The sequence below is a fragment of the Acanthochromis polyacanthus genome, chromosome 19, assembly GCF_021347895.1.
Source record: "Acanthochromis polyacanthus isolate Apoly-LR-REF ecotype Palm Island chromosome 19, KAUST_Apoly_ChrSc, whole genome shotgun sequence".
NCBI classification, from domain to species: Eukaryota; Metazoa; Chordata; class Actinopteri; family Pomacentridae; genus Acanthochromis; species Acanthochromis polyacanthus.
Genome location: NC_067131.1, coordinates 12,378,748 through 12,391,396, shown reverse-complemented (window position 1 = coordinate 12,391,396; position 12,649 = coordinate 12,378,748). Strand labels below are relative to the sequence as shown.

The 12,649-nt window shown below is 37.9% G+C and overlaps 1 protein-coding gene across 1 annotated transcript in view; it reads right to left on the bottom strand.

The window, feature by feature from the left end:
- lrp2b (low density lipoprotein receptor-related protein 2b) overlaps positions 1–10,974 on the bottom strand; it is a 46,724-nt gene extending 35,750 nt beyond the window's left edge. Inside the window, exons 1-19 of the mRNA XM_051939868.1 lie at positions 10,908–10,974; positions 9,833–9,943; positions 9,551–9,673; positions 8,879–8,995; positions 8,660–8,770; positions 6,918–7,034; positions 6,688–6,804; positions 6,190–6,333; positions 5,640–5,756; positions 5,288–5,416; positions 4,723–4,892; positions 4,401–4,624; positions 3,378–3,584; positions 3,064–3,266; positions 2,702–2,836; positions 1,536–1,745; positions 1,213–1,405; positions 928–1,053; positions 717–847 (exon numbers count right to left, since the gene is read on the bottom strand). Coding sequence (XP_051795828.1) covers positions 717–847; positions 928–1,053; positions 1,213–1,405; positions 1,536–1,745; positions 2,702–2,836; positions 3,064–3,266; positions 3,378–3,584; positions 4,401–4,624; positions 4,723–4,892; positions 5,288–5,416; positions 5,640–5,756; positions 6,190–6,333; positions 6,688–6,804; positions 6,918–7,034; positions 8,660–8,770; positions 8,879–8,995; positions 9,551–9,673; positions 9,833–9,943; positions 10,908–10,974 — 2,752 coding nt within the window. The remainder of the gene's footprint in view (positions 1–716; positions 848–927; positions 1,054–1,212; positions 1,406–1,535; positions 1,746–2,701; positions 2,837–3,063; positions 3,267–3,377; positions 3,585–4,400; positions 4,625–4,722; positions 4,893–5,287; positions 5,417–5,639; positions 5,757–6,189; positions 6,334–6,687; positions 6,805–6,917; positions 7,035–8,659; positions 8,771–8,878; positions 8,996–9,550; positions 9,674–9,832; positions 9,944–10,907) is intronic.
- Positions 10,975–12,649: the final 1,675 nt, after the last annotated feature.

Below are 12,649 nucleotides of genomic sequence, written 5' to 3'. Positions count from 1 at the left end.
TCAGTGGAGAAATAAGGATTCTTGCTTCTTGTATTGAGCATTAATATTAAGGATTTGGGGATATCTGAGGCTTGATAATCATAACAGAGTTTGATGTTTTTCAGGCAGCAGAAAACATGGCTGAAACTACACATACTTTAACCCTCCTGTCATCCTCATTTACAGCCACCAAAAAATATTGTTTCCTTGTCTGAAAAAAAAAAAAAATTCAGAAAAAGGTTCCCCAAATTTCTGAAAATTTGCAAAACCTTCAGGAAGAAAATTCCAATAATTCTTTGAAAGTTCTATTTTTTTTTTTTAATCCCCAAAATTTGGCAAGAAAATTCTTGTAAATATTTTCAAAAATGAGTAAAAATCTTCCAAAAACATCCTAAAAACATCCAAAGTGATTACAATATATATCAGTAAAACTTCTAATATTTTCCTTAAGAACACTCACATAAAAATCAACCAAAATCCAGCGAAATTCACTGGATTTGGTTGATTTTTTTGTGAATGTTCTTAAGAAACATTTTTAACATTTCTTTTTTCCACCAAAAAATGTTCAAAGATTTCCCAAAAATGTTGAAAATGTGGACATCAGAGGTTTCACTGTGAAAATATTTTTTTTCTTCCCACATTTTCAAACTTCAAAACGGGTCAATTTTGACCTGCAGGACGACACAAAGGTTAAATATCATGAATGTGTGTATCTCAGGTGAGACCATGAAATTCACCTGAATAAACTGTCAAAGAGTAGGGCCGAGTGATCTGGCCGATGTTGGTGAAAGTCTTTCTGTCAGTTCCTTCCATGTCAGTGTGACCGATCTGGCCCAGGAGGGCATCCACCCAGTACAGCCTTTCATTCCTGTCAAAGAGCAATACAAAGGAAGACTGGAGTCACACTATACGTTCTTTTAAAGTCGCGCAGCTCATCACTGTACTCACACATAGTCCAGAGCGAGTCCATACGGCCATCCCAGCGATGTGTTGACCAGAGGAATAGCATTGCTGCCATCAGTGAAGCCTCTCATTATGACCGCTGGACGATACCAGTCAGACCAGAACAAGAAGCTGTGGATCAACATTTGATTGGACAAACAGTATCAGTATGAAGCTGAATAACCTTGATGTCATTTTCTGTATTATAGTTCAACATCGTGGGATATTTATTCCTAATATGGGGTGGAAAGTGTTCAGCATTCTTTTGTAAACATTTCTGATAAATCTCACCCAGCACTTGGATGCACTGCAATTCCTTTTGGGTTCCTCAGTCCAGTCACAATGTCTCGTCTGGACTTGTCTATGATTCTGAAGGCCACCACCGACTTGTAGGTGGTTGTGATCCAAAACAAAACTTTGGAGGTCCAGTCGTAAGCCATGGCATCAACTATTCCCACTCTGGAACCTGTCAAAACCTGCTGGACTGAGGGAATCAAGAAAACACAAGGAGGAGTGACCCACAGGAGTAAGGACAGAGTTTCAAGAGAGCTGTTTTTTACAGGTGGTCTCACCTTTGAATGGTGCTTTATTAGACAAATGTAACATGAGCTTACCGGTGCCATTGATGTTGGACTTATAGATGAGGCTGGCGGCCCTGTCGTTGTAAAAAATTGATTCCTCGTTGCCATCGAACTCCATTGCAGAGCCAGCGAAAGCAGGCCTGAGGCCTGAGAGCGGCAGGGTGACGTCCTCCTGGAGGGACAGTTTCAGTGGGATTCCCCTCACTGCCAGAGAGGTGCCCACCAACAAATAGTCCTTCACCTCTGTTTGAAGAGCGAGTGGCGGCGGTTACAAACAGCTAATCATGCTGTTCAGACAACTCAATTATAAACCTCTGCCTGTTTAATGTTATTTTTAAAAAGCAAGATTACACTGTAAAACTTGTTTCGTCATTTCACAAATTTTCTATGATTTCTTGTGACATAGCAGATTTTCCTGTCTTGCTGAATTAAAAATAATAACTACATAAATCACTCAAAAAAGAATTCATTTACATATTAACCATAAGAAGATGCATCTTTAAAGGTAAATTTACTACCATTTCTGTACTAAAAGGCGTTTGTCATGTTAAATTATTGTTCTTTTATTTTTTATTAGAAATTCTAATATATTTACAGCATTTTCTGTTATTCTTCAGGTGATAATCTGTTAACTTTCATTATTCCTATGATTTAAAGGTGGTTACTATTGCACAAGTGATATTTTTATGTTTTCTTTTACCTTATTTTTCCTGAAATGATTAAAAGCAAGTTAGAAATTAATAAAACACTTTATATATACTGTATACATACAGTAGGCTAACTGTTTTTTAACGTACCATTTTTTGTAGATTTTTTTCTGGTATCATGGGGACTCTGATTGTTACAATTTTCATTTTTTTATTTTTATGATAAAGCATATTATTTGTGTTCAACTGTGCCATAATATGCTTTTACACAACATAGTTTTTAATAATTTTCTAAGGATAAATGCATTTATAGACCGAAGTATCAAAAAACGCTACATCATAACATTAGTTTGATTATCAACCTGTCTAAAATTCCTACTTTTAATGACAAATCATAATTTCAATATTGAAACTGTGCGTACAACGTGTTGTAAATTGCACAAATGTTTTCATGGCTAATTAAAAAGACAAACATGCAAAAGCAGAACACACAGAAAATGTTGAGAACCAAATAACTTCAGGTCATTTGGCCCTTATTCTGAGTAAACTCACTGAAGCAGGTCCGAAGGTCAGAGTGGAGGTCGTAACCATAGCGACATTTGCAGCGGAAGCCCAAACCATTGTTGTCTGTGCGATGACTTAATATACAAATGTGCTGACAGTTGTGTAGGTCACACGGGTTCATCACTACAAGACAAGACAGATGTGGTCAGTTCATGACAGCACGTTGATATTTAATGCAACCAATAAGACCAAGACTGAGAGTGTTTTTGGTGCTAAACAAAGGAATGCGTCTATTTCTGGGTCAAACATTAGATTTAAAAAAATAATAAAAATACAAACTTTGATTTAAAGTAGAGCGAACAATCTGAACTCAGTCTGAGTTGTTACAGGTTGAAAGCGTGTCTCTTTACCAAAAGGTTGCAGGACGGAGTGTGAGACCACAACATGGCCTGGTTGCTTCGTTGTACGATAGAGGAGCGTTGGGTTGCTGCCGTTGAACCGGTTGGCTCTGATCACACCCATCTTCGTCCAGTCAGTGAAGAAAATGTGGTTTTCAAACACAGCCATTCCAAACGGATGTGGAGCCTGAGCTGCATTATTGAGGACTATTTTCCTGAGAACCAGTAATGATTTAGAATTACCGATATGGCTGCATCATTTTTCCCTTCTAAGTTCAACTTTTAGGAGAGCTCTTGCCCGACAATATCTTTAGTGTGACCCTTACCTGTCCAAACCGTTGTATGTGACGGTCTCCACTGTGTCATAGTGGCTGTCAGACCAGTAGACCCTTTGCGTGACAATATCCAGGGTAATTCCTGTTGGTATGCCGAGCCTGGTTTTAACCAGCTCCAGACGATTGCTGCCATCCATGAAGGCACGCTCCAGCTTTGTCTTCTCATTGGAAACACCCATGTCTGTGAAGAACATGTAGCTGCAAACACACAAGAAGAAAGACTTGAGGTGGTTGCTATACGATCTAGAGAAAAACTCTTGGAATGATGGAGTTCTTGAACAGAATTCGTGTGCATTCTTGCAAAGTTGACAATGGATCAGTCCTGTCATTTACCCACAAAGACTCCAAAAATTAATCTTTGCACTTCTATGAATTTAATTCCGCTATTGACATGCACTACATACAATACATCACACTGTCTCATAAAAAGGTACTGTCTCATTAACTCTCCTGTTGTCTTCATTTACGGGCACCAAAAAAAATATTGTTTCCTTGTCTGAAAAAAAATCCAAAAATTCAGCAAAAATTAAAAAGGAAAATTTGCAAAACCTTCAGGAAGAAAATTCCAATAATTCCTTAAAAGTTTCGCTTAAAAGTTCTATTTTAAAAAATCCCACAAGCTTGGCAAGAAAATTCTTGTAAATATTTTCAAAAGATGAGCAAAAATCTTCCAAAAAAAATCCTAAAAATATCTAAAGTGATTACATATATATCAACAAAACTTCTAATATTTTCTTTAAGAACATTCACAAAAAAAATCAACCAAAATCCAGCGAATTTCGCTGGATTTTGGTTGATTTTTTTGTGAATGTTCTTAAAGAAACATTTTCGACATTTCTTTTTTTTCCCATCAAAAAATGTTCAGAAATTTCCCAAAAATGTTGAAAAATTTTACATCAGAACTTTCACTGTGAAAATATAGATTTTTTTCCACATTTTTAAACCTTAAAACGGGTCATTTTTGACCCACAGGACGACACGAGTGTTAAAAGCAGTTGCTATGAACCAGCTCACCCCACTGTTGAGTCCACGGCGAGGCCATGAGGGGTGTGCAGGTTCTCAGCCACCAGCGTCACCCGATTCCCTCCATCAAAGTCGCACGCATCGATGCGCTCCACCCTAGTCTCCAAGACGTAGAGTTTGAAGTTGACCCAGTCCACAGCGATGTTCTGGACACGGTGAGCCGAGTAGGTCAGAACCTCCTTAATGTCACCTCCGTTAAAGTTGGAAGAATAAACCTGGCAAAAGAATGAAAGGGTGACTGGTGCTGAAGTACGGAGGTGCACAGGTCTATTGTTTTCATTTAGAATGTGATCAGACGATGAACCACATTTACCTTTTGGGTGTTTGTATCGCTCCAGAAGACTTTATTCTTCTGAATGTGGTAGGCCACTCCTACAGCGCTTCCTTTGCCCTGGGATGGCACCAGAGTTCTGACAATACGTCCGTGTATGTCGGCCATCATCACGTCACCCCCATTGGTGAAAATAAGCTGTGGCAGCCCACCTGAGAAACACAAATGCATTTTAATAAATGACTGTTAAAAAAATACAGCCAGATTCTAACAGAAGTGCAGCGGTAGGTTTTATAAAATCAGGTGTTTTTTTGGACCCAAAAACAAGAATGACAACTACTAGAAGGCCCCTGTAAAAATAAATGCAAATTATTGAACAAAATGTTTTTGTTCAAATGTAGTAATGTAAATCAGTGCCGCTAAATATAAAAAAAATCTAACTTTTAGTAAATTCTGTTGAAAAAATATATCTGTAAAGAGAGTTTTCTACAAAAAACATGATTTTTTTAAAACAGAAAACTCTTGAATTATGAGATCCCAGATTGCATAAAAAGTAATATTTCTACTGCAGCAGATCACTATAATGTAAATGTGTGTCGCTCCGTACCGGTCACATTGGCTTTGCAGACATGACCGTGCTCCAGAATGTAGCCATCAGCACAGCTACAGTGGTGTGTCCCAGGACGATCCTCACACAGCTGGTCACAGATCCCCCAGATCTCACAGTCATTATAGTCTGAAGAGCAGAACAAACAGCCACGTTTCATGTCATAGGTGGTAGCCCCAGGATCTATACGTTTAATTTACAACCAGATTGGAATTTTGCTCTGTTTGTCATCACTTCCAATCAGGACACAAACTTCAGAAGCTTCCCCAAACTGTTCACCTGACAATCCTGTGTTATTTACAGTGTTGTAATGAATATAAATGACCTTCATAGACCGATATCTGGCACTTACCTACACAGGAGCGGCTGTCATTGGCCACAATAAAGCCATCAGGGCAGTAGCATGTACCGCCCTGAGGAGATGGGTGGCAGACGTACTCACAGCTCAAGGTGGAGCACCGGTGCAAGCCTGTGAGCCAAAATCACACAAATCAGCATGACTGAGCAAACCTAGGTTACAGTCAAAGGCTTTAAATTCATCTTCATCTCATGAGCCTGAGCGTCAGAATATCACGGAAAAAGTTAATCTTAAACCAGGTGTGTGTGACAGTTCTGATAAGGAAGGAAGAAGCAAAGATTATTTCAGTAGCTGTCTTCTGTGGAACTTTTATGAGTATGTGTAAAACTCCCACACCTAAATTTACAATCTTATTAAAGTGCAACATTCGACCAGAAAACTCTTACTCAGGCAAGTTTAAGTTTATTTGAGTTCAGTTTGCTTCTTTTCTTCTGTCACTTTATGAGGTATAAAGGCAGTAATGAAGAGGCGTAAATTCATCAGGGTGGGAATAATGTGTGTGGTTTTCTCAACACCATGTGAAAAGTTGACATGTGAGACCTACCGCAGGTTTGCCCCGCTGTGGAGTTGGTTTCGTCTGTACCTCCAGGACAGTCAGGAGTGCCATCACACACTTTGCCGACAGGAATGCATACCGTCGAGCCTGGGCATCCCCACTCCCCAGGGTAACAGTCTCGAGAGTTACTATCTAAAAACAATAGAAAAACTTCATGAATTTACACAGGAAGATTTCTTTTTTTCCCCAAATCTACTTTGAGAGGAATTAAACCTATCAAAAGAGGATTCCAAAACTGTAAAATATTCACAATGACAAAAACAGGCTCCTTGAAATCTATCAGTTACTAGTTATTTCAACATTTCAATCCCTAAAGTATAGACATTTTTTAGCCTAATCTTTACATTTAACAGTCTCAGTCATTTATTTTTCAGAATGGTTTATCATTTTTGACCAAAACATCACATTTAAAGTACCTCTAAATGTTTAAACTCAATAGAAAATGTCCCATATGTTTGTTCTTTAAAGTTTGTAAGATTTCCTCACCACATCCTTGCTCATCGCTGTAGTCTCCGCAGTCATTGAAAGCGTCACACACCCATTTCTGAGAGATACAACGGCCGCTGGAACATGTGAACTCAGTGCCACTGCAGCTCCGGTAGACTGCACAATAAGAAAGCCATACAGCAGTGTGTGCTGATTACAAATTACAAAACAGAAGAGCCTTATTGTTGCTGGAGTGTATTCGGGGGACAGTTCAGACAGTTAATTCTTACCACAGTCCTTCTCATCACTGCCATCCTCACAGTCCTCCAAGTGGTCACACACAGAGACAAGTGGAATACAGTAGCCATTTGTGCACTGAAACTGGTGGTTTGGACAGTGCTGAGTTGCTAAAAATGAAGCACAGTGATTGAATTTGCAAGACGTTCCAACAATCTGTTAATTATTAAAACAACCTCAGACTAAACTAAAGCAACATTTGAACAGGTTTCAATCACGAGGTGGCAGAACTTATAAAGAACCAGAAGGGCAAAGGCTGAGGCTGTTAGTGCCTTTTTCTACAATATGCCTGCTAGCACATATTGATGCTCAGTCGGGCTTTACTATATCGCGTTGTCAGCAAAAAAAATTTAAAAAAATTAACAGAACAAGACTTCAAGTTAAATTTTATCCAAGAAAAAGGTAAAAAAAGGCATTCAAGTTGTTGCATACATCATAAAACAGATGTGTCACGTAAATGTCAAATGATTCAAAATGGAATCACCTCTCGACAACTGCATTAGAATTTACAAACAATAATGTGAGAACTACAGACTATATTGATACAGGCTCCATTGTGATAACTAATGTACAAGTTGGACCATCTGTGATTACTTTAACAAAGTTAAACAAGTATATCTGCGATTTCCAGTTAGTCTAACTGCATAAACATGGTTATAAAAGTGACCTGTGTCCCCCAAATTTTATCCGTTTTGGACACGTGAGCTGACTATCTGAATGTCAACATCATGGCTCGACATGTAAAACAATTTCCAGAGGAGTTTTTATATCATTTTATGAGGTCTCATCATGATGGGAAGGCGTACAGGACAATCAGTGATCATCTAAAAATCAGTCAAAACACGATTGCAGCAGTAACCAGGGAGTATAGAATGAGCTCTGTTACTATTATTCGCTCATCCACCTAAAATGACATGCGTAGGAGAAGTGTTTTGGGGCTTCTCACAGTTGTTGTCAACGGAAATTAGAGTTAGTGATAGCTTAGAAAGAACAAAGGACACTGCATATCATCAGCCTCTATGGAAGGCGTCCAATAGGAGCAAACAAACAATTTTCAAAAAAACCAAATGCCTTCCTGTTATATTTAGAAGTACTACAGTCACTGTGGAGTGATACAGTTTTAGACAGTGTACTCACACTAGTCATTGTGCACATGGTAACATGCTAAAAATGCTATCTAGCTATGCGTCTTTTTTTTGTTGTTGCCGTCACTATAAATTTACAATACAAATTTTTGATAACCCACCATTTTCACCCTCAATATTTATGGACATTTTGGGTTCTTTTAACATTATTTTTTCCAGTTGCATAACAATTGCCTTTCAAAGAGATACTTTTTTCAACGTCGTAGCCTAGCGTTAGCAAAAGCAAAACAAAGATGGTGTCCAGAAGTGACATTCTATTCTAGTAGAAGATAATCATAAAACAAGAGCAGAAAACATTTTTATACGTTTCTTTTAAAAATTAAAAAAGTTTCAGTGCAGGAAGGCATAAATATATGCACAGTTTCTGTAGCATACAGTAAAACACTGAATTTTGAATAAACCCGAATGCAAACTTTGTCTACCACCTTGTTTGGTAGAGGAAGTGGTTTAAAATATTTTTCTGTATCACAACCTTGAGTTATGAGTTTGTGGAGCTTATAATTTAGTGCAAAATCCTAATTTCACCCAAATCATTTCTCTTCAGTGCATAAGACAGTCCAAAATGCTAAGGGTTGCTGTTGTCTACTCACTGCAGTCGAATTCATCAGAACCATCCCTGCAGTTCTGGAGGCCGTTGCAGTGCTGAGAGTGGTTGTAACAGGCTCCGTTAGCACAGGTCTTCTCAGTGCAGTGTGGATAGTCTGCAAGAAAAGCAACACAATGATTCCTATTTAACAAAACCTAAGGAGATTATGAGACAAAAGTGATGAGAATGAATCCTCAGTTCCGCCAGGACATTAAAGCCTTACTGCAGTTGCTCTCATCAGAGCCGTCCAAGCAGTCCACCACTCGGTCACATTTGTATTTGCCGGGGATGCATTGGCCCTCCCAGCAGGTGAACTGTCCTGGGCTGCAGGTCTGGTCACCTGAACCAAGAGCACAGAGGTGTTTTTTCCCCCCCCAAGATATGTGGTTGCAAGAGAACTGGACTTGTAATTGGGGGTGTAAAATGATTTGTCAACTCTTGTTAATGTTTCATTGCGAGTTCATTATTACTATGATAGGTCAATCCAGAATTCTTTGTCACATGGAAAAAACATAAAAAATAAGAGCAGAAAAAACATCTTTTCTAGTGAAATACTAGTAAGGAAATATCTCGCAACGTTTCTGACAGTTATTTTCATGTCTCCAGTATGTTTTTGTGAGCAAAAGAGGCTTTTGTGTTGTGGTGTAAAGTTTATTTAAACACATTTAACCTCCTGAACATCCTGAATACTGGAAGATCTGAACTTTACACTTAGATAATGTAGCCACCATAAGGTTTTATTAATCCTCATTTCTGCACATGAGCATGATCTCTCTGTCCTTTTGTGATGTTTTGGAAGCATATGACTGATATAGCTTTTCTTGGCATACAAAAAAATAGTGACATTGTTGTAATCTCTCTTTCCTAGCAGCACATAAACATTCACTCGGTATACCACAGGCTCTTTGTTCATCTGAGCCGTCGATACAGTCCTCCTCCCCATCGCAGACGAATCCCTGTGAGATGCATTCACCGCTTGTCACACATTTAAACTCCTGCGCGGTGCACGATGGGAGTGCTGCCACAAGGGAACAAAACAACTGAACAGTTAACACATACCTAATTTTACTTTCCCAGCTGAGAGGTTATTACATGTCCATATGTCTGTGTGGCGAATATAATATTAAAAACAATGGAAATACTGAATTCTTATGTTTTCCTTGGTTGTTGTACTTACGACAGTTGAGCTCATCTGAGTCATCCGTGCATTCTTTTGTTCCATCACACCTCCAGTCTTTGTCAATACATTGTCCATTAGTGCACTGAAACTCATTGCTGTCACAGCTGCCTGCAAAGAACACACACAAAAACAGAAAAACTGGTTTAAAAATTGCTCATTTTCACAGGCATGATGGGCTTGACCTGCAGACATTTGGTTTTGAGATGCCATTTACACAATTTATATGATTTAACCCTTTAGGCGACACAATACAAAGTAAGCTAAGTCCACAGAAGGCGCAATCACTCTGCTAATTCAGACATCAGTAATCAATTTTGACACGACAGTCTCATATAATCCAAGGTCGGGAAGTTGTTGGTTCATTCCCGGTGAAGAATTAACTTTGCTTTAAAGGCCAAATCACATGCTTTCAGGTGCAAATGCTGCACACTGAGGAAATAAGAGCATTTATACCAGTCATAAACATAGTAACTCATTTGTGAAGGAAACCATAAAATGCAAATTCTTTTCATTTAAGCGACATGGGCATCAGTTAATGCATTTAAACAACATTAACCCTTAGATTACTTTGAATTGTTTGCACTCATAGCTTTCATTCTTTTCACTATTTAGTTGAAAACTTGAAGCAAGGGCCGAAATACAGTCATCTCCACATTTTCAAAAATTCTTTTTAATGGAAACTTACAACTACATAAGATTTGAAAATTAAGGAAGAAACATAGAACAACAAAATTATGAACTCAGGATTGGCTTCAAAATGCTGCTATATCTTGTAGACAAATAGCTCACATCACACATCAATTTGACATGTTTTTAAAAGCCAAACAGCTAAAAATGACAATATTGTACATGTTTTATTTATTTAAAAGCTTGCTTAAAGGTAGCGTCAAAGCGCATTGATGACATCTGAGTATTTTTGCTCAAACTGAAGCCTCGAATTTTTAGTGCAAGTAGCAAAAATCCTCATATCCAGTTGTACTTAACTGTTATTCCTTTTAAACGAGTTGCATTTGCTTTAACGAGCTAGTTAGTAGAAAATGTTTCATTGTGAAATCAAGAGTAAAACACTTACCTTGGACAAGTTGAAATCCATGGGACAGCAGAAGAAGAGGCAGAAGGTGAAGACCTGTAAGGCCCATAATTTAAAGCTCGGTTTTCCTCTCCAGTGCTGTTGTGTTTTTCACTGCTCAGGCGTCGGTTCGACTAAGTGTGCACGCTCATGCTAAAGCTGTGCCTTAGGAAGGTCGTGCTTCTGAGACTGAGATGTGAAACCCAGAGCAACCAGCAGACCAGTAATGTGACATGGAGTGATACGGCTTTTTATGGCTGGCTCCTCTACATAAACTTCATCTAAGATTAACTTTTACCTGTTGCCGTGTCGTCTACATCAGCAAGAAAAAGTAATTACGCATATTTGTGGAACACTGACAGGACATTAACACCGTCTGAAGGCAGAGTGAATAGAAACTCTGAAGCATCTGAAAATGTCTGCATTCAAAATGAGTTAAATTTGCACAAATTTGGTTCTGTTTTCTAATTGATTCTCAACAAAATAAGTGTTAGTCCGAGGAAAAACAAAAAACTAGAAAGGCTATATGGAATATTCCTGTGAACGGTATATTTCCAAATTTTTTTCTTCTATCTGTTCTTGAACATCTAAGTCTGTAAGATGTATTTGATGGAAACGTGCCTTTCTAAATAAAAAGATAATTTCAAAAAAATAAAATAAATTTGCACCAATTTACTTCACAAACTAACAAAAACTGCAGCTGAGTTTTATTGAAATATAATTCATTTTTATCAGTTTGTCTTATATTTGATATAAAATGTGATATCTACTTTAATAGATTATGTTTCGGAAATGTGTTTGCATGACACCTGGTAAATCTGAGATAATATTCTTGAAATAACCATTCCTGATGGTATTTTTTAGAGTACATTTTAACATGTACAACAGCCATACATGCGTATTTACTGATATTTTTCTAATCTGGTCTATGCACGCATTTTAAGTGAGCAATAAAAAGTAAAGATGCAGCGTGTAGCACTTTATGTCAAATTATTGCCACATTATCGTCTTTATTGGATTTTATAATGCATAACCTTGTTACAGAAGTTCAGGTCACATGGTTTATGGTCCAAAGCAAGATTGCTTTGTGACAGGAACAAGAGACGATCGGTGTTCTTCCAGCACATATAAAGCTAAAGCTCTATGAACGTCTAGTGACTGCATGAGTGACAGGCTCAAGTCTTTATTGTCACATTTATCCTCAATGGAGTGAAGGAAAATTGTAGTGATGCCACAGTTACAGCTAAGTAATATTTACACAGAGGGTATACCAGCAATCCAGATGTTAATTTTCCACAATTCACATTATCTGTTCCTTAAAGTCAAATCTCTCAGGCTTGAAATTGTGCTATTCTAATTGATGCATCTGCTGTATGTGTGGTCACTGTTCATCTGACATCACATGCTGCAAATAAATATTAGCTCCTTTTTGACAAATGGACCTGATTTCAACTGTGTGACGTAGAAGTGTAATTATCCTTGAGATTAACGATAATCCACAAACAAAAAAGACTCAAAAAAGATTATAAAAAGACTTTGAGGAAACTTCTGTGACTTAAAAACCTCACTATTTTGTAAATCATAACATTTTTGTCTGAGGGTGCACAATGATGTTGAAATTGTCATCAGTATCATCCACAAAGGCTTTATTTTTTTGATTGAAAGACATGTTTTGTTTTTTGTTTTTTTTTAAATTACAATTTATGAGAGTCAACAAGGAGGCGGAGCTATGTGACACTTATGTG